The sequence below is a fragment of the Larus michahellis genome, chromosome 7, assembly GCF_964199755.1.
Source record: "Larus michahellis chromosome 7, bLarMic1.1, whole genome shotgun sequence".
NCBI classification, from domain to species: Eukaryota; Metazoa; Chordata; class Aves; order Charadriiformes; family Laridae; genus Larus; species Larus michahellis.
The window spans coordinates 12,497,755-12,519,099 of NC_133902.1; the positions used below are offsets into that span (position 1 = coordinate 12,497,755).

General features: G+C 53.9%; 1 protein-coding gene across 1 annotated transcript in view; it reads left to right on the top strand.

The window, feature by feature from the left end:
• The window catches only part of RNF43 (ring finger protein 43), a 61,615-nt gene extending 40,270 nt beyond the window's left edge, over window positions 1-21,345 (top strand). Inside the window, exons 2-9 of the mRNA XM_074594893.1 lie at window positions 4,011-4,133; window positions 9,283-9,357; window positions 10,672-10,803; window positions 11,330-11,431; window positions 12,197-12,352; window positions 12,925-13,027; window positions 13,451-14,980; window positions 21,210-21,345. Coding sequence (XP_074450994.1) covers window positions 4,011-4,133; window positions 9,283-9,357; window positions 10,672-10,803; window positions 11,330-11,431; window positions 12,197-12,352; window positions 12,925-13,027; window positions 13,451-14,980; window positions 21,210-21,253 — 2,265 coding nt within the window. The 3' untranslated portion in view covers window positions 21,254-21,345. The remainder of the gene's footprint in view (window positions 1-4,010; window positions 4,134-9,282; window positions 9,358-10,671; window positions 10,804-11,329; window positions 11,432-12,196; window positions 12,353-12,924; window positions 13,028-13,450; window positions 14,981-21,209) is intronic.

Genomic DNA, 21,345 nt, shown 5'->3' on the forward strand with positions numbered 1-21,345 from the left:
GATCCAGAGTCCCTCCCCAGCTTTCCTGGAGCCCCTTTAGGGACTGGAAGGGGCTGGAAGGTCTCCCCGGAGCCTTCTCTTCTCCAGGCTGAACCCGCCCAGCTCTCTCAGCCTGTCCTCACAGCAGAGGGGCTCCAGAGCACGTTATTCCCAGTGTTCATCATTAATGCTGTGATCAGGACCGGGAATCCTCGTCCCAGAGAGGCTGCTCCATGCTCAGCACGCAGGATTGTCCCTCGCCCCGTAGAGTCATCACCCAGGGACACCACAGCACCCCAAGCCATTCCCACCCTGGGTCGGACACAGCTCCAAGCAGCGCCGGGAGGTGCGACTGCCTCCCCAGCACCAGTGCCCTGGGCTCCTCCGGGAGCAACCCGGGGAAGGCTCGATAACGCCGGCAGGAGGATTATCTCTGAATTATTAGATGTATCACGAGACACACTCTCTGCATTTCCTGTTTTGTGTTTTTGCACGGTTATTAAAATGATATATAAACCAAAAGGCCGGAGAACTCCCAGTCAAGCAAACAGAGTATAAAAATAATGCTATCGCTTGGTAAAGCCAAGCGGGATCACGGGCACCTCAGTGCCGTGTTGGTCTTGGTGGGGGCAGCGCCTGCCGTTGCGGGGGTGAAGCAGGGGGGTTATTTGTGAGCCTGCCCTCAGCGCTCCCAAGTCATAACAGATGGGATTGCTTCCCCGGAAACCTGAATTTCTAGAGTTTATGGTGCTTGGCTTGGTACAGTTGCACTCTGTCTGGCATCTTTACGTCTGAAGTCTAAATGATATAGCATTTTGACATTTTTCTTCTAGTATCACTATGGATTTGAGAGGAAGGCCCCAAGAGAAAGATGGATGAGGGACTGCCGGGCAAAGGCACGCGGCAGTTCGTCAGTGCCCAGCTATCCTGCGCAATATTTTAAAGCATAGCAGGTTAGGTCTTAGCTCATCCATCTCTTACACCTCGGTCTCCAAGCTCCTGAAGGTCAGGTGAGAGCCTGGGGTTTGATTTCTCTATGCCCTTGTGACTGTAGGTGTTACCTACCTCGAAATCTGGGCAATTTGCAAATGTCTGCGGTTGTGGGTTCGTTGTGGTTTGGTTTTTTTTTTTTTTTCTTGTTTCTTTTTTTTTTTTTTTAATCCTCACCATTTTAACTCACTTTCATGGCTTTGTAAGACCTGTTATTATTTTGTAGCCCAAGATGTAGTGCTACGGAACGGAGCACTGCGATTTCATCGCCCCTCCCGATTTTTGCAGTGCCGGGATGCGTGCGCGTTCGGAATTGGCGCGGGGTTGTATCGCTGCAGGGGCTGCACAAACCCCCCCAGCACCACCACACACACCACCACCCCCTCCGAGGGCCAGCAGCGTGCCTTGCACCCTTCAAACGGGTACGACCGTGCGATCCAGGGGGCAATCTCGGCAAACGACCCCCGGGAAGCCCCGGTGCCCCGGGTGCTGCGGGGCTCGGGATCCAGCCAAGAGCCCCACCAAGCGGCGGCGGGTCCTGCTGCAGCCCCGGGGGGGCTCGGCCGGGGCTGGTTGGGGTAAAAAGCGGCGCCTCTTGGCCCCGGGGACGGTGGGCTGGTTGGGGAGATGCAGGGAAGGATGCTCCAACCTGCACCTGGACCGGCTCTGAGCGCGCAGCCCCCGGACAATGTGAGCCCCGTCCACCCCAACCTCTCCGACCGCAGAGGCTCCGACAGGCAGAGCTCTCCTCTCCCCATGCCCAGAGGGCCAACGGGGGTATTTTGCATCTCCAACTGAGTAGAGGTGCTGCTTGTCTCCTTCAGCTTTTGAAGGTTTCCCTACAGGTGGCTGCACCTGAGCAAATCACTCCTTTATTGTCAGCAGCGGGAAATGGGCATGGTGCAGCTCCTCCTGAAGGATGTGACTAAAACCAGCCCGGGTGAGTCGTGCTCCCTTGAAAGACCAGTTCCTGTGACCCACTCCAACATTAAAATGTGATAACAGCACGTCTGAAGTTAGGTGCGATGGGCCCCGTTCTCCCATTCCCCCACAGCTGGAGGAGGACACCACGTTTGGCTGGTTCCCCCCACAGCTGGAGGAGGACACCACGTTTGGCTGGTTCCCGGCCCGCCCCGTTCCCCAGCTCCTCCCAGCCCCATGCCAAGGGGTGTGCCCTGGATCTGTCCCGGGGTCCGCACCAGCCTGAGGATGGGAGCAATGCTGCCCCGCAGCCCCTGGGGCAGTGTGGGCACGGCCCAGCGCGGATGGAGGGCGAGGGGGGGTTCCCTGGGCTGCTCCGACAGTTCCTCCCCCTCTTTTTAAATCTGTCTTTTTGGCATAGCACTGGGACGCTGTCGCAGGATTACCTGCAGGGTAGGCAAGCCTTCTGGGCATGCTTCTGGATGGGTACCAGATACAGAGCCTGCCCTGGTCCTCCTGGTTGATAACGTTGAGCTTTCTTGCTTGTTTCCCACGCTGGCACGCACTGATGCAGTAACAAAAGCTGTCCAACAACCGTAGTATTTACAGGCTTTTCTGTCCCATAACCTGCGTGCTTCGTACACCACATTCCAGTCACAGAGGAGGGAGCCAGCCAGCTTTATTAGGAAGAGCTGGGAGGGCTCATGTGAGGTGATGGGACTCCCAAGAGGGAACCAAGAACTAAACTGTGCTTTCCTTCAACCTCCCGCCATCCAGCACAAGACCATCATCCCTCCACCGCTAGACGGGGAAATCAGAGGCAATGACAGACTTTCCAGGCAGGGACCAGAGCAGTGCTCAGTGGATGTCGTCATGACATGAGCTGGTAATGTGTGCTGGCAGCCCAGAAACCCCCCGCAGCCTGGGCTGCATCCCCAGCAGCGTGGGCAGCAGGGCGAGGGGGGGATTCTGCCCCTCTGCTCCGCTCTGTGAGACCCCCCTGCAGTGCTGCCTCCAGCTCTGGGGCACCATCAGCAGAAGGACACGGAGATGTTGGAGCGGGGCCAGAGGAGGCCCCGGAGACGCTGGGAGGGCTGGAGCCCCTGTGCTGTGAGGACAGGCTGAGAGAGCTGGGCGGGTTCAGCCTGGAGAAGAGAAGGCTCCGGGGAGACCTTCCAGCCCCTTCCAGTCCCTAAAGGGGCTCCAGGAAAGCTGGGGAGGGACTCTGGATCAGGGAGGGGAGCCATGGGACGAGGGGGAATGGCTTTAAACTGAAAGAGGGGAGACTTAGATGAGATCTGGGGAAGAAATTCTTTGCCGTGAGGGTGGTGAGCCCCTGGCCCAGGTTGCCCGGAGAAGCTGTGGCTGCCCCATCCCTGGAGGGGTTCAAGGCCAGGTTGGACGGGGCTTGGAGCAACCTGGGCTGGTTGAAGACGTCCCCGCTCATGGCAGGGGGTGGCACTGGGTGGTCTTTAAGGTCCCTTCCAACCCAAACCATTCTATGGTTCTACGACTCAGTGGGGATGTGGTTACTGGGATCTTTTCCTCTCCCTTCTCATTCCTGGTGCTTCTCGACCTACTTTCATTTTTTTTCACTCCTTCCTTTGGCTTCTCCTCTGCAAATTTATCATAAAGTTGTTGAGTTTGGTGGTCGAGAAATAAGAAGTGCTGAATCTTTGAGGGCACCAGACGTTTGCTTTTGTCGTGGTCCCTTCGCCTCGCCCAGAGCGCTGCAGGGAGTTCTTGCAGCACCAGGACTGTGCCGGTGGGGTGCTCTGTCCCAGCAGTCGAGGGCTGTGGTCTCGCAGGCTGTGCTGGCGTTGCATATCTGTGACTCAGACAATGTCAGACCTGCGTGCTGCCACCAGAAAGGCAGAAACTCCACCTTTCTCTGGGACATTTTCCTGGTGGACCGAAACTTTCCCAACAGTTTACTTCTTGTGGCATTCAAAGCCTCACTACCGCTCGGACAGGGCCATGGGATGTAGCAGCGGTGGTGATGCCCACCGCAGGGGTGTCCTACACCCCCTGGGCAGGTCACAGAGTTTGTGGTGGGCTTGAGCCCCCCTTTGCAATGCTGAGCCCCAAGGTCTGAGTTTCCCTTTGCTTTTGTCCTGCAGTCCCACCCGCTGTCCCTGTGCAACACCAGCGAGGATGAACACACCGAGTCGGGGTTCATCACCATCGTCAAGCTTGAACAGCCGGATCGGGATCCCAACCCCTGCCTGTCGCTGGCTAACAAGGTAGGTGCAAAAACGCCCCCAGCGGCACCAACCTAGGAAGCGAAACCCGTGGTGCAGGAAAGAGGGAGAGCAGGAGGAGGGAGCAGGTAGGAAAGAGCTGTTGGAAGGTGGAGAAAAGGACACGGATAGAGCAGGGTCCTTGGCAGAAGGGGTCCTTGGGGAGAGACGCTGTGCCAGCCAACCCCACTGCCCATCCCTCCGTACTTTTTCAACTGCCTGGCTTTGTAAAAGGTGTGGAGTTTTCCCTAACCTGGCTGCTCCAGGACAGGTCAGACCTTACCCCAGCATCCCGTACGCTTCACTGCCCGGCAGCCTCGTGACCCTCCTGTTTCGCAGCCTCCCTTGCTTTGCTGAGCTGTTTGGGGGGGATTTGTGCTTCTTTATGTCCTCTGCCCTGTGGGAAAACGTGGACACGGAGAACATCTTCCGTGGTTCTGTCTTTAAAAATAATACTGTAATACTTCGCGGGGTGAGGCACGTTGAAGAATCGGTGCTGAGCAATTCAGACAAGCACAAACCAGAGGAACTGGCGGTGGGACGTGACTCTTTAACAGCACAGGCCACCATCCACCCCGCAAAGCGATGGGAGATCTCAGAGGCCTCCTATGAAAGAGGTACCTTAGTGAAACAGCCCTTACCGTGGCAAAAGCTGAGGTCACTGATACAATTCTCCGGTAATAAGGAAGTCAGGTAGGAACGAGGGTCATTTTAAGCCTTAAAATCTTTGTGTCTCTGATAAAGTTGCATGGATAAGGCTAACATTAGCTTTTTCTCCAGTGGTTCACTGCATCCTGTTATTGTCTCTGTACTAAATGTTGTGTTATTTTCCACAAGCACCATACTAACATGAAAAAAACCACCTTGTTTAGCTCTTCTTGGCTTTATCTGGGTCGCATCCAGGTGATGCCGCCCCTGTTGTCGACTTTCTGCGGGTAGCGACGTGCTGGCGATGGGGACAGAGTCCTTTTCTGTCCCCCCTGCAGCTCGGCTGAAGAGGGCAGGCAAAACTTGGACCAAGCAGTTGTTCCTGCACAGCAGGTTTTTTTCGCAACAAAAGCAAGGAAAGGGATGTGATGCTGTGATGCCACCTCGGGGCTGCTTCCCCCCCACTGCTGCATGGGCAGCCAGGCAGCAACACCCGTCCCTTTCTGGACCAGGGTGGAAGCCTGAGTTGGGTTTGCTGCTGCCCTGGAGCTGATGCCAGCTGTCGGCACAAGCTGGTGTGCGGGAGTTACTGACTTGCTATCAGCTACCCCACTTCTGCAAGTTTGCTGACGACACAAAGCTGGGGGGGGCGGTGGCTGACACACCAGAAGGCTGTGCTGCCATCCAGAGAGACCTGGACAGGTTGGAGATCTGGGCAGAGAGGAACCTCATGAAATTCAACAAGGGCAGGTGTAGGGTGCTGCAGCTGGGGAGGAATAACGCCCCGCACCAGCACAGGTTGGGGGCTGACCTGCTGGAGAGCAGCTCCGTGGAAAGAGACCTGGGAGTCCTGGTGGACAACAGGATGACCAGGAGCCAGTGATGTGCCCTTGTGGCCAAAAAGGCCAATGGCATCCTGGGGGGCATCAAGAAGAGTGTGGCCAGCAGGTGGAGGGAGGTCATCCTCCCCCTCTGCTCTGTCCTGGGGAGGCCACAGCTGGAGCACTGCGTCCAGTTCTGGGCTCCCCAATTCAAGAAAGACAGGGAACTGCTGGAAAGGGGACAGCAAAGGGCTACCAAGATGCTGAGGGGACTGGAACACCTCTCTTATGGAGAAAGGCTGAGGGATTTGGGTCTCTTCAGTCTGGAAAAAAGATGGCTGAGGGGGGCCGTATCAACACTTATAAATACTGAAAGGGTGGGTGTCAGGAGGATGGGGCCAGGCTCTTCTCAGTGGTGCCCAGGGACAGGACAAGAGGTAACGGGCACAAACCTGAACATAGGAAGTTCCACCTAACCATGAGGAGGAACTTCTTTCCCGTGAGGGTGTCAGAGCCCTGGCACAGGCTGCCCAGAGAGGTGGTGGAGTCTCCGTCTCTGGAGACATTCCAAACCCGCCTGGAGGCGTTCCTGTGCCACTTGCTCTGGGTGACCCTGCTCTGGCAGGGGGTTGGACTAGATGATCTCCAGAGGTCCCTTCCAACCCTATGATTCTATGATTCTATGATCTGGAAAATGTCCTGGCCCTGCCTGTGGGGGTTAGTGATGCATGAGGATGGTGGGATAAAGAGCAAACCCAAGGGCTTCCAGTGCAGCTTGTGGCAGGCATGAGAGCAAGGGCTCTGCGGGTGCCTGAGGGAGCACAGCGGGGTACTCCAGCACTCCTGTGTCCAGCCAGACGTGACCATCAGTTATAATGGTCCCAGGCTGCCGCATGTCCCAGGGGAGGACGCTGGGGTGGGGGCAGCAATGGCTGGTTTGGTCCGTGCAGCTACTGTGGAGGATCTTGAACAGGAGGAAGGAGCAGCTTCAAAGACTCATCTTCCACCAAAGAACCTAAAAGGTTTAAAAACTAGGTTTTGCTAGTTTTGTCCTTAATCTTTGCGTCTCTGATCACAGCACTGGAAGTACCAGTGTGTTAGTGAGTCCAGGGGATCGGCTGAGGAAGGTCTGCCCAAGGAGGATAAGACATGCTGCATTGCTGCACTGTGGTCATCCTCACTAGCCTTGATCCCTTCTCCGGGACCACTAACCCCCCCAAAGCAAATCAACCCATAGTTTGTTGCCACGCTTATGGCTTGATAGAGTGACAGTTCACTGCCCTTTAGTCACCATTGCTCTGTTACCAGAGCTGGATCCAGCACTGGATTTTGAGAGGCAGCTGAACGTGACGTCGGTTGCCATCATGCCAGGATCTCACCCAGGGCACCTCACAGCTCTTCTCCCCCCAGATAGGACTACTTTAGCCATGAAATACAGGCAGAAGCTGCGTGAGCTGGCCACATCCCCAGGCCCTGCCTTGTACCTTGGCTCCTCCATCCCCCTGCAATTGCTCTCTGGCCGCTTCTCCGTCCTCCTGACGCCTCTGCCAAGCTCCTTCCCTCCAAACATCATACAGCTCCCTTCCTCAAAACCCCCGGACAACGCTTCTTCTCAAGGGCAGGGATGCAGCTGGTGCTTGCTGGAGCAGGAGCCTTGTTTTCCTGGCGTGTGTTTCTTGCGGTAGAGCTTTGCATGTTGAATTGCGGCACTCTATCAATGATGATAAAAATAGCCATGTGCAAAGTGTTATCATAACCTCTGCTTCAGCTGTCACCCAGCCAAGCAGCGCACACAGACAACCCCGTCCAGCCCAGCATGAGGGTAACTCCGCCAGCTGCCCGACACGCTCTTCTGCCTCTCCTCTCTTAAATTCTAGCACTGCTTCAGCATCCGAAGCTATAATCGGTAGGGAAGGCATTTGGTCTGCAAGGGGAGAGGAAGGCTTGGAAAATACCTCTGAAATCAATTCAAAGTCATTTATTTTTCTTTCTGATGCATCGTTTGTAAATTTTTTGGTGTATTTTTTTTTTTTTTATAATGAGCGAACCATTGATCGCAAGCCTGGTTGACAGACTTCTGAAACCTCCCAAATCATCCTGTAAATACATATTTGCACCAGAAGTGGTTCAGTCCTCAAAGAGGGAGGGTCAGCTGTGCCATGTGGCTGGGGAGATTCGGTGCAAAGACAGCGAGCGCTCAGAAAACGATCACAGCGAGCAGGTTGTGAATAGCTCAAAGAGAAGTTGTGTCCTTTGCAACAGGAGTCAGAAAGGTGTTGGGAAGAGTCTCCCGTCTGGTCTCAGTTCTTCGTTTCCCCATCGTTGGTGTCTTTACCGGGATAAAATCTTTGTAGAGCTGTTCATTGTTCGTCAAAGCTTGGCTGGCTCCAGCAGGTGGAAGTCACTACCTGAAAGTCCTGTTTCTTCTTTGGTGCTGGCAAGTGCTGGGGCTCCTTTGATGCCAGGCAGGACCCCAGTTCCTACCCCAAGCCTCCGATCCCACTTTTCCATCTTCCCCATCTGGTATACCAAACCCAAGAGTGTCTAATCCTATCAGCAACTTCAGCTCTGCCTCCGTGGTCTCCATCTGCAGCTCCACTCACACCCTTGTCCCTGTCCCAGACCCAGGCACCCAACTTCTCCCCCGACATGTTGCGTGGAGGTGACCAGCACCTGCAAGAGAGGGATGGAGCCGAACCTGCTCCGCCGCTGCTGGCTGTGCCAGGAATGCCCCTTCCCTTGGCTCAGCCGGCGCCCTGCGTTTGATATTGCAGCTGGGAAGCGGCGGCACTGACCTCTGGCCCCTGAGCTGGGGTTTGGCAATGCAGTGGGTAAACTGCTGCGGCAGCTCCGGCAGCTCCCTGTTTGCACAGGCGCTCGGGGACGCGCAGATCAAAGGGCTCCGCATGAGTAACAGCGGCCCAGCCCTGCACTTTGTTCACGTTCCCCGTCTCCCTTTCACAAGAGGCTGCCTCTGCCTGCCCGGAGGGCTCGAAGGGCTTGGTGGGAGGACGTGGGTCACCCCGCAAGGTCCTCCAGGCAGTGTGCTTTGACCTCACCGGGCTGGCATGCACGCTCGTTTGGGTGGGTCTCGAAGCTGTCCTCCTCAGACCGCAGCAAGCGGTGGGCTGCAAAAAGCGGTCCCACTCCTAATCTTAGAGCAGACCTGCAGCCCAGGCATGGCCTCAGCTTCTCCCCGATGCGTGTGGGGGACAGGGACCAGGGAGAGCAATGTGCGTGGGAGCCAGGTGCACAGCCAGCCCCCGGCTGGCGCAGCCACGGCGAGGTTTGGGCAGAGGTTTCTGCTGCCCTGGGACAGGAGGGTTGCGCAGCGGTCAGCAGGGCTAAGGGGGCTGCAGATCCCTCCCCAGCAAATCCAGCTCTGAAGCAAAGGGCCACATGGCGCAGCCAGCTGGGGAATTTGGCGTTTAGGTTTGTGGTTTGCTGTGACTGCAAGCCCACCAACTAATTTGCCCCCACAACTACAGGGAGCTCCAGCAAGAGCAGGCACTGCAGCTCAACACGAGTACAGGAGCCAAGGTGCAAACTGTTTTCTCAATCTGAGCAGCAGGTGCTTCTTTCTCCTGTGCAGAGCCAGGGAGGCAGATACGTATCCAAATGGCAGACGTTAATACCGAGGTACAATACAAAATGTCCGCTGAAGCTTGTGTTCTTTTGGACAGGCGAAGCTGGCGGGGGAGCGTGGAGCCCGTGCCATCCTTTTTGACATTACCGATGATGAAAGCGCTGCTGATCAGGTACAAACCCCATCGATATCAGCTAAACCACAGTGCCCCTCTCCCATCCCCAAATGTGCCCGGGTCAGGACCCACCGACCACCGCCACGCGGTGGGAGGTCCCGGGAGGATGCTGCAGGCTGGCTGTGAACGTGAGCTCTCACCCGGCTCACGATGCACACAGACAGTGCTCTGCTCTTCTGCTCGCTCCGTGGCATGTCCAGACCTCCACGCAGCAGCAGCGGGCCAGCAGCCTGCCCACAGCACCTTCCTGCTCTTAAAGGACATGGTCTGGTCAGTTGAGCTTTTCTGCCAGGAGCTAGATGCTTCCTCTTGGGAAGTCACAGATTACCCGATCCCATCTAGTACAGACAGCCCGGGGATACATTAGGGGAAAAATGATTTCTTGAGTCTTCAAGCCAAAGCCGCGGCCACCCTGCTATGCTGTTGGTGATACTCCTGCTGCAAGTTTAACGTGGGTTTAGAGACCTCCAGAGGTCCCTTCCACCAATGCTGCTGTCATCTCTGGAAAGGAATTGGTTCCCCATCAAAATAATCAAGGGATAATGAAAAGCATCCAGCATTCGATAAGAGGACAAACAGGGGAGCTGGTGCCTGAGCTTATCAAACTCTGGGCTGACTCCTGCTCGCTGGATCCATCCCTCGCGGTTCTGTCGTGCACTTACAACTTAATTTCTGATGCCAGAGAAATGCAGCAGTGAGTGCAGGCCCAGGAGGTGATGCTGAGGTTGCTCAGTAAGGGTGTGGGAGGTGGTTGGTGGGTCAGACGGCCACCCTGATTCAGGCCAGCCTGGAGGAGAGGGTGGACCGGGACACTGGCTGAGCCAGCCCGTGGCAGGCTGCCTGGGCCCTGGTGGAAAACCAACGGTACGATCAGAAACAAGCAGAGTGTTCTGCAGATCACAGAGGGAGGAGGGGGAACACTGGTGGGTCTCACAGGAAGAGAAGAGGAAGCGTTTCTGTAGCGAAGGCAGCACTCGGCAGTGTTGTTGGCAGTTACCACGTGGCAGAGGAGAGACCCAGAACTTTTGCACAGGGGCTTGAAAGGGGAGCACAAGAGACACTGAGCAGTGTCCAGTTGTGCATGAGGAGGCACCATCGGAGGAAATGAAGAAAGCCATGCTGAAGAGTTGGTAAAAGAGGAGGAGCTTCCATCTGGTTTCATCATACAGGGGTATGCAAGTTTGGGGGAGCAGGCAGTCTCTAAAGTGTGCGCAAGAAGCATCAAGAGGAACCAGACGTGCCTGGGGGGCCGAGGTAGTCCTTGTTTCAGACTGTTCTGGACCATCTCTCACTCTGTTTGTTTCTTTACAGCTGAGAAAGCCCCGAGGGCTGAGTCAGCCTGTGGTTCTGATCAGGGGCCATGATGCGGAGCTTCTCATGGGCGTCGTGAACAAGAACAGAGAGGCCCACGTGAAGATAGAGGTCAAGGAGCCACCAGCTTGGGTGAGAGACACATCATTCCCACTGCCTTCTGTATCCTCCTTCCTAAGCTGCTGTGCCGTGGAACAGGACTTGCCCAAAGATGCTGAGCTTTTCTCCCCAGGGACGGAGATCACAGCCCTTTGCAGCAGCTGCCTGTCTGCACTGTTCAGATGATGCGCTGCAAATAAAAGCTCAAAAGCGCTTTCAGCTTATGTAGTTTCTTTTGCTGAAACGTGATGAGTGAGGTGAGGAGTTTCCCCATCTCTTCAGGTGAGACGAAGACTTGATTTTCTCATCTTGTGCTACCTTTGACCGTGGCCTCTAGGGAGCTGAGATTCTGCAAGGCAGAGGATTTCCATTCCTGCTGGAATGTGCAGAAAAGACTGAGCCGTTTTGCTTTCACCTAGAAAGAGCAAGGAGGTAGATCCTGGCTAAGGATCACGTATTCAAAGGCTGATGGTCAGGAAGAGATGGGGATTCCCCTGCCTATCCTCTAATTCCCACCCCTGCCACACAAGAGTAATTTCTTTCCTGTTTTATCCAACAGCCAGACTACGACGTGTGGATTCTTCTCACGGTGGTCAGCACCGTGGTCGTCATCATTTTGATTTTTGTTGTTCGCACAAAGTGCCAGCTGAACAGGACTCAGGTACGTATCTCCTGGAGCAGGTGTGTCCGAACAAAGAGAAACACACAAAGGGCAGGAACGGACACAGCTTGGGAGGGGAAATGTGCCTCCGTGCGAGCTGAAGATGTGGCCACATGAGGCAGGAGCGGCTGAGGGATGAGCGAAGTGATCCTGAGATGGATCCCTGCTGCGGTGGCCTTTCTCTCCCCCTGCTGCCCCACCAGCATGGCAGCCTGCAGTCCCAGCACCTTTCAGAGCTTGTCCCAGCACCTTTCAGAGCTTGTCCCAGCACCCAAAGCTGCAGAGCTGGCCCACAAGCCCTTGATTTTAACAGTATTGTGTTGTCTGTATTGGTAAAGAGTAGAACATTCAGTATTTTCAACAGAAACTAACAAATTAAATAATCATCTTTCCAGAATCGGATGGATTTCCAAAGAGCAGAACATTTAGTATTTTTAATAGAAACTAACAAATTAAATAATTGCCTTTCCAGAGTCAGATGGATTTCCAGATTTGAGAATTTGTCCTATAGAAAGACATTTGTTCTATAGAAAGATAAGCCTTTGGGGCTCAAAAATTCAGCACTTGCTGAGCGATTTTGAATGTCCAGTGCAAGACGTCTCCTGCTGGTGACAAAGCTAAGTTAGATTAGACAAAAAGTCACCTCAGGAAATGAGGAAATCACCCCCAAATTCCTGATAATCCCATTTTGAAAGAAGAAAGGCAATGAGAAGTATGGCGAGGTAAGGCTGAGCCTCTCCTCAAAGCCTTGTCTCTCCTTGGCAGGACCCCTTGCAGCAGCAGACCATGCAGGCCATCGGGCAGCTGGCCACGCGCAAGTACCAGGCAAGGTGCCGGCAGGCGTCGCGGTGGGACTCGGCCAGCAGCTGCAGCTCAGCCCCGGTCTGTGCAATTTGCCTGGAGGAGTTCAGCGAGGGTCAGGTAGGCTGCGGGCACGGCTGCTGGTTGCCTACGGCTCTGCGCTTCCCAGCCACAGTCCGGTGGGAGCTGAGCGGTCTGGCAGGGGCGGGAGGCCCTTGGGATGTTTCCTTCAGCAGTTCCTGAGGGCTGGGAGAGGACTGGCATCGATGGAGGTCTGCCTGCCACATGGCCAAAAAAGGCCTGCCCCTGCTGAAGTCACTCGCCTGCAGACTCAGATTCCCTGAAGAAGGGTCTCCAGCTGCCGCTGTAGGATAAAACATCTCTAATAAGTCCATGTTGAAACAACGAGGCGAAAGTGGGATCTGCTTCTCCCAAGCACTCAGCTTGAACCCCCCTGTTCCCGAGGGCTAGCACCTCTCTGGACTTTCACACCCCAGAGCTGGATGCAGCGAGCAGAACCAGAGCTGCCAAGTGGCCGCACAACCTCCTCCGGGCAAAACTGAGCTGCAGATCGCTTGCGTTAGGCATCTTTCCATCCTACAAGGCTCGCTTCCATCAAGAATGACCCATCCAGGTCTTGAGACGTGGTTCTCCCTCCTCATGCTTCTCCTCTTCTTTCCACCTCTCTCTAGGAACTGCGGATCATCTCGTGCTCCCATGAGTTTCACCGGGAGTGTGTTGACCCCTGGCTGCAGCAACACCACACGTGTCCACTTTGCATGTTCAATATTCTTGGTAGGGCTCAAGACACAGCATTTCCCAGCCAGGGATGGGGTTGGGTGCGGGAGTTGTGCCTGGGAGGTCCGTGTACAGCCAGCGGGAGCATGTGTGCAGGATGGTGTGTGCATGGAGGGGGGTCCCTGTGCGTATGAGCCCCTGGAGTGTACAGTGAGGGGCTGGGCTTGGGCTGGGACCTGCACCAAGAGGAGCGTTTTCCAGCCCTGGGACCTGCGCAGGGAGGGAGGTGGGATCTGAAGGTGAGGGCAGCAGAGAGGGTGCTGAGCGTGCAGGACCACCAAGATGGTTTGGTGGTGGCAGTGAGGAGGGCACGGGTGGGATGTGGGACCATAGTGGGAGGGCAGTGGAGGCTGGCCGGTGCTGGGGCTACAGCAGCTGGGCTGTGGGATGTGTGCTGGATGCTCCCTTCTCTCTCCACAGCCAGAGAATCGGTGGACCAGGCCACAGCTGCTGGCTCCAGGCTGGCTCCTCGGGACATGGAGCCCGGACGGCGTCTCCACCTTTTCCGCCAGCACCCAGGACATGCCCTTTACCACCTCCCACACGCGTATCCTCAGAGGAACTTCAGGAGGTTTCCCCCAGAGCCAGCCCACGGCAACCCCTTCTTCCACTCTCCAGAGCTCTCCCAGCTGGATTTTGGCACCATACACTACATGCCTTACAGGCCAGCCACCTCCCTGCTCGCCTGTGGCCACCCGTCCCCCCTGGCCCCGGGCTTGCTGGGCCAGCAGCATCCCAGCCCCTCGGCGTGCGGGCAGACGCTGCCACCCCACAGGACTTGTTCTCTCCAGCCCCAGCCCCCCTGCCTGGGGCTGAAGGCAGCCCTGGTGCAGAAGCAGCACCGTGCCCCCGCCCTGCGCCGGGGGGGCGGCCATGGGCACCAGCACAACAGCAGCGGCTCTGGGGAGAGCTATCTCACGGAGCACAGCGGGTACCTGGCAGACGGGCCGGGCAGCGACTCCAGCTCGGGGCCCTGCCATGGCTCCTCCAGTGACTCCGTGTTGAACTGCACGGACGTCAGCCTGCAGGGCATCCACGGCAGCTGCTCCACTTTCCGCAGCTCCCTCAGCAGTGACTACGACCCCTTCGTGTACTGCAGCTCGGAGGGACCCGCCACGGACAATGGCCAGGAGCGGCCGCAGCCGCCAAGGGAGACACGGCCCAGGTCCCTGGACCTGATGGTGCCTGGGGGGGCTGCTCCGGCCAAGCCCCAGGTGCTCAGCCACGTCCACTACCACCACCACCAGCACCATCACTACAGAAGAGATGCGGAGTGTCCACCGGGGCGGGCTGGGCAGGGGCCTGGGCAGCGCAAATCCCGGTACTCTGGGGCCAAGGTTGGCTTCCATGGTGCTCGGACACAAAAGAGGACTGAGAAAAGCCATCACTCTCAGCAGCCTCTGGAAAGCAGTGCTGTGCTACCGGAGGCAGCTCTGGCAGGAAAGCCAGCCTGTCCCCAGCAAGGCCGGGAGCCCCCTCATGTCCCCTCCGCTTCTCCAAACAGGTTGGACTTCAGTGTAGATGCCAACAGACAATCAGGAGCAGCTGGCACATCCCCTGTCCCGCTGCCCCCAAGACACAGCTTACAGAGCCGTCATCACCGAAGGAAAAGAAAGTGTCCCCTCGAGCCCGACCCTGCTCTCCTGCCCCAGGACTCAGCCTTGCCCAAAGCCTGTGATGCTCACGTTCCTCACGGCCATCCCGCTGGCTACCGCTGCTCGCCCGAAGTCCAGCCCCTGATCCCAAGCGCTCCCCTGCCCTGCAGCTCGGGCTCTCGGCCGCTCTGGAAGTGTTTAGTGCCGCAGTCCGGCTCTGAGCTGAAAAAGCAGGAGGAGGGGTTGTCAGGACGGGAGGGAAACCGGGCCGTTCCTGCTGATTTCTCAGGGACGGGCACCTCCAGACACAGTCTGAGTCTTCACCTTCACTGCCCGGCTCAGCAGGGTGGTCAGGGTAAGTCTGGCATTGGTCTCTTCTTGCAGCAAGCAGGTGAATGAGGGTGGTTTGCTGAAGGTACTCTGGCTGCCGGTAGACGTGGTACCTTCTCCATGGGCTTTCCTACAGGATCGCCGACAACAGAAGCGTTTCAGAGCTCACCTGTCTGGAGATGATGGCCTGAATGATGAGCAAGTCTGTTAATGAGCACACCAAACCTTGCAGTCTCGTCCTAAAATAATACAAATGAGAAATAAGGTGGCTATTTTTAACTAAACACCTCTAGCAGCTGGAATATCTCCCAAAGGAAGGGGTGGGACCACGTTTCTCAGTGTCCTTACATCGGTCTGGATGTCTTACTGGCAGAGTCGTTATCATCAAGGCTTATTGGGCTCTAGTCATTTCAGCCAACCCCAGCTAGCTGGAATCAGTAAGGAAGGAAGTGTGCATAGCCGGTGGTAGCAGGAGAACAGACTAAATGAGTTTATGGATTTGCACATCCTTGATTTCTCACCTGCCTCTGTTGCGTGGGAGTTGCTTTTTAGTGTCTTTTGGAAATCAGTTGTAATTAAAGTTTGGCCCTTTGCCTAACTGCTGTACAGAGAGGGAAAAATGCGTTTGAGACGAGGCTGTTTGAAAGTGCCTAACTGAGTTTAGCTCCCAGGTCTTGCTCTCTCTCTGGCTCCTCTGAATACAGCAACCTGCGAGTCAGCATGGGCAGGTGCTGGCTCCGAGCAGAGCCTGGCTCCCTTCCTCGCCCTGCCACTGACTCATTGCAGGTCCTCGGGCAAATCGTTTTGATTTAGGTACCAAATACAGATCTAGCTGCCTAATTTCTGTTAAAATGCTGGCCTTAAACTCGTGACTCACCGTGCCCATTGTGCCGCGGAGATAATAACTTCCTCCCCATGCTTGTCTATCCAGCCCCACACCACACCCAGGCTGCTGGTGGTGCAGCGCCTGCCGGGGAGGCAGCAGGGAAGGGGGAGAGGCTGGATGGGGCACGGTGCTGGCTGCCTGCGGCGCTCCGGGCTCCCAGACTCCCAGGAACACATTTTTTTTTCCCAGGCACAGAAGTGCCTGACACTGCAGATAGGTGATACGAGAGGTTCTTCAAAGAGCCTGGAGGGATGCTGCCGTTTTGAGAGATAAGGAGGCAGCAGTGCAGAGATGTTCCTCTGGTTTGCAGGTAGCTCTGAGTGCTGACGTCCCCCGAGCTGGAGGCAGGGGGCAGTGATATGGCCAGGACGCAGCCCTCCCAGGATCACAGCCGGGGACCTCCACATGGAGAGAGCCCTCCTGGCGTGAGGGCAGGCTGCTCAGGAGTTGCTTTGAGCTCCCATTTCAAAATGAAACTGGGAGGACTCCCCAAGCCACCAGAGCAGGATCTGTGTCCCTAACGTGGGGCGCAGGGTGCTGCAGTGCCCAGGGGATTGCAAGGCCCCGTGCTGTGATACCTCTGTCTCTTTGTAGACGGTCCCAGCAGCCCAAATCTGTGCCCACCTCCTGATGGCGTGACGGGGGAAGGCTCCCCGACACACATCCAGAGCCAGTGCCAGCGTGCTTTGCCGAGCACACACACCTTCCTTCCCTCGTACCTCCCTTTGCCAGGAGCCAGAAGGACCAATGTGTTTGAAAACAGTGTGACTCTGTCTGTTTGGTGGCAGTAGCTTCTGTGGATGCTTTCAGGACCAGCCGGAGTGTCAGAATCTCCTCGTAAGATTGAGAAAATACATAGAAAGGAAGGATTTAACTTTATTAGGAACTGAGGACAGTGGAAGAGAGCGGGAGCTCATGCAGGGCTTATGCAGAAAAGCCGTCAAGCTGAAAACTCGTTGGTTGACATGAGACAACCTCTGAGTTATAATCACATTGGTTCTTTATCTTAGAAAGGGACTGGACATAAATCAATAGAGAACAAGTAAAAAGAGCGAAGAACAATCTCAATAGACAGTCCCATGTAAGCAGGACGCAAAAAGTAGACAAGAACACCAAGGAGAAATGCATATATGCCTCAAGATAAATTTTGTAAGGCTAAAAATATAAGTGGATGAATTAGAAAGCCCAGCTTCAAACTAAAGTTTTGACATAAAATTTTCAGAAACCCAGTTTAAAAAAAACACCCCAGCAGTGGGACCCTGTAATTCCCAGGTGAAATTACAGAGAGGAGAAGAGTGTGTCTCTACTGGTGGCATGGGAGGGACACTATGCGTTAAGGAGAGTGTAAAGTCCAATGACAAGCGACACAAAAATCCTCAATTGCGCCTAAGTACGGAGGAGTATGGTATTAGGGTTATAAGACCTAACATTAGCACAGGCTGCAAAAGAGGAGCCTACATATACACAGGAATCTTCTTTAAGTAATACTAAAAGAAGCTGTCAAAAGAATAAGACGCTTTTGAGCACAGGGATCATTTAAAGCCCCAGAAAAGGGCTGGCCAAGCAGCAGAGAGGGCAATGAGAAGCCAGAAGCCGTTCTTCCAAAGCGAAGGTGTGGCTAGACAAAGAAATCAGAAGAGTTGGATGCAAAGCTAAGTGCAGAGCCACGGCAAGGCAGGCCAGGAAAGGTTTCTATGAACTGCTTGTGAAAAAGAGAGGGAATATTAATGCAAACCTTTTGCAACTCCATCAGAAGGAAGAAGACTGCCAGAGGCTCTGCAAGTCCAGGGAGTAACGCAGGTCTCAGAGGGATGTTCAAAGGCTGTAACCACGTAGCAGAAGAGCAAACTGCATTTATTGCATTAGTGATCAGCGTGGAGGTTCTCACCCTGGCACATCTCCGTTCAGGGCACGGAGTAGAGGATCCCTCATAAATCAAATCATCGGTTTGAGCGTTTCTGAAGCACATCAGTAAAGAGCACAGTAACAATTTACCAGGGCTACAGATCCCTCACCTGGGCAACACACAGGGGCTCAAGCACAAAACTGCTAAATCACGAACGTGGACTGCAATCTGTTACCCATGCTCAGAGCCAGAAGGAAGAGCTGAGGGCAATATCAGCTTGAAATAGCTGAAGCCACAGAACGATGAGCCTGACTTTCCTGCCAAGCAAATTGTTAAAAATTCAAATACAGGGTCTGACTTGTAGGCACCTGGCTAAATGTGAAAACCAGGGGAGGAGGCAACACAACTTTTGTAGAGAGAGATAACGCCTTGCAGAGCTTTTAGGGGAATGAAGCTCTCAAAGCATAAAAGCTCTCGTAGGTAAATAACTTGCTAAAAAAATAGGAGGCAAAGTGCAGATCAGTCTTAATGGAGGAAGGTTACTTGAAGAAGGAGAAAAGTGGAGTTCTCCAACTGTCTTCACCTTTCAGCAAGCTCATAAATATCCTGGACAAGGAGAGGAGATGGCAAAGCTTACAAAAGACAAAATCCTTCAGGACTGTCAGCTTTAAAACTGGTCAGAAAACATTACAGAACGATCTCCCCTTGCTGACTTATCGGGCTGTGGTGCAGATGGAATCCCATGTAAGTAGCACAAAATGACACACACGAGCAGAACCACTTCTAAGTAAAAATCAAATTATTACTAGGAGCTAGCTTGGAATAAATGCGCAAGAAGCAGAAAGTGCCATTATGCATCCGCCTAAGTCTGTGGTGCTTTCACAGCCAGCATCCGCCACCGATCAACTCTTCTCAAAAACGGATATAGCAGACCTGGGAGAAGTGCAGAAAGGTATTGAGTACAATCACAACGATGAGGTTTTTCTGAGAAAACAGAAAGAATATAGAGACTTTCCTGTGGGAAAAAGATGATTAGCAGAGGAAATGAAAGGGAGGATATGAAATTAGGAGAGCAGGAGAGAAGGCAGATAAAAGAGACTCACTGATGCTTATAACAAAGTAAGTGGTGGCATCAAATGGGAACCAGAAGCTTCAAAACACCCAATAAGGTAACACACGGTGTGTAATGAAACTGGTGCTCATTGCCCAGAGGATGTAGGTGCCAGAAGTAAAATGGGTTCGAGAGTCTAGATCAAGAGTTATCAAATGCAGAGATGCAAATGCCCTCTCTGGCTCAGGAAGTCCCTCAACCAGGGTTTCCAGAAGCTGACGGTGCTCCTGTGGGATGCAGCACCCTCCAGGTGTGTGCTCACCTCACCCAGCTGCAAGATGAGGCTGAGCCTTGGTCCATAGCCCCCCGAGAAAATCCCCTTGTGCAGGCAGTGCCATGCACTGGCATCGCAGGGAATAACGCTGCCCGCAGCCACTGCCAGGGTGCTGCAGACGATGCCAGAGATGCTTGCATGATCTCGGAGTTTATGCCACTTCCTTGAGCACCTTCACCAGCTTTTCTTGGTGGGGTTTGCATAAAGATACATCCCTGACTCTCTTGCCTGGGAGACTGTACCTGGGAGTTGTTTCACTGAAGAATCAATCCTCAAGCAACGCTGAATGGATCCTTTTAAGAGAAGTCAGAGAAGTGGCAGTGAATTACAGCTAGATGGCTTCCTAAACCACCCCAGCACGCACGGATCTCATCCCAGAACAGCCAGATTACTCCCAGCAGAGGCTGATGAAATCTCTTGATTTCTCTCCCTGGGAAATCTCACCTCCTGCAGCACGCTGTCAGCATCCTCCCCCTCTCCTCCATCTCCTGCTCATCCTCTTAGCCATTCCCTTTCATGTCATGTCTTTGATCTTTTACTAGAGAGGGGGAGAAGGACTAGAGGGCAGAAAAAGAGCACTGTTAAAACCTAATACCCAAAGAACAAGATTTCTGTTGTATCACCAAGGTGTGCTCCTTCAGGTCATTGCCCTGTGTGGGTCTCGATGGCCAGTCCAGCAGCTGAGGCTCTACCGCCTCTCACAATTCAAGACCTTTTTTTAACCTTTCTTTCTGTTTGTATAACAGGGGACACTCACACAGGCGCGCTTTTCAGAAAATGTTTTAATAATGCTATTTGAGACTCGGGGCATCTGACTGATCACAGAGTGATGGAAGCTTCACACTCTCTTTTGCGTTGCACGTGAGCTGGTGTACATGAGAAGCAGTTGGCGATGGCTTATTCAATGTACCAGTGACGCTAATCACAAATGCCAGATATGCTCAAACTCTGTCTTCTGGTACTTTGGCCATGCCTGCATACATACATGTGTGTGTGTGTAACGCTGTGCCTGTACGTTAATTTTCCCACATTGATTAACCACATTTTCAAAGCAGAATCTCTTTTGTTTGTTTTCTTTCCATATATTTAATTTTCAGAGGTCCTGTTCCTACAGTTGGTGATTTATAACAAAGAATAATTTGCTGTGACTGTTTTGAAAAGTTGTTTGGAATTGCTCTCTATGAATGTCTACATGGGCTTTCGTTTCCCCGTGATCTCAAGAACGTTCAGGAAAAGCGAAATGTGAAAAATAATGCATGTGTGCCTTTACTGGGCTATGCTGACCCTGCGTGAGAGCTCTGGGCAGGGACATGTCTCTGGTGAGACATCTGGGAAAGGGACCACACTGTGTGCGTCAGCACTCCGTCACTTGGAGAGAAAGGGACTATTTGAAGCAGTTACTGAGGGTGCAGCATTTTTAGGCAGCCCTTATTTTGAATGTGTCAAAGTAAAGTACTCGGCACTTGCCTGTCAATACTTGACCAGGCGGAAGGGGCTGCTGAAGAGCATGAGCCACAGTCCTCGCTGGCTGGGCACGAGGGATTGGTGTTTGCAGCCGACCACCATCCATTGGGTTTGCCTTGTGTGGGACTCGGAAGCAATTTGTGCAACCTCTTGAACATTGTGAAATGCACGTGCCATCGCTTTCTTGCATGCGCACATCACTTGCAGTCTGCTTTTGTGGTCTGGAGTTACTGCTGATGATGTCCTCTGTCCCTGGAAGGTGCTGCCGTGGCCCTGTGCGAATATGAATCAGTGTTATTTTCTGTTGCTAACAATTTTTAAAACAGCTGTACAGATTTTTGTCAAAGAGCAAAGACCAAAAAGCCTCAAAAGCAAACCTCTAGTAGCGATGTGAATCCTGGGGTGCACCATGCCCCTAGCCTGTATCTTCTGAAATATTTAAAGAGTATCTTGACGTCTTATCTTTACGTTTTATTGTGCTCTCACTTAGAAGAATAAACTGATGGGGGAGGTGGCCAGAAAAGTCCCTCCAAAATACTGGGAGCAACTTAGTGGCTTTCACTGCAGCATCTGTTCTCTGTATTGCAGGGTCAAGGCCCTGGCAGCTGCAGAGTCCGGGAACGTTCAGCCAGTTGTAGCTGACACTTTTCTTTTTCCTTTTCTTTGAATGCAGGATCTGAAGAGGAGGCCCAGGATGTCCATGAACACTCGGTTTAATAAAACACTGGCCTGTTTGCTTACTGGAGAGCTGGAGCAGACAAAGATGTTCAGCACACCAGCCGTAGAGGAGCTCACATCTTGCTCTCTGC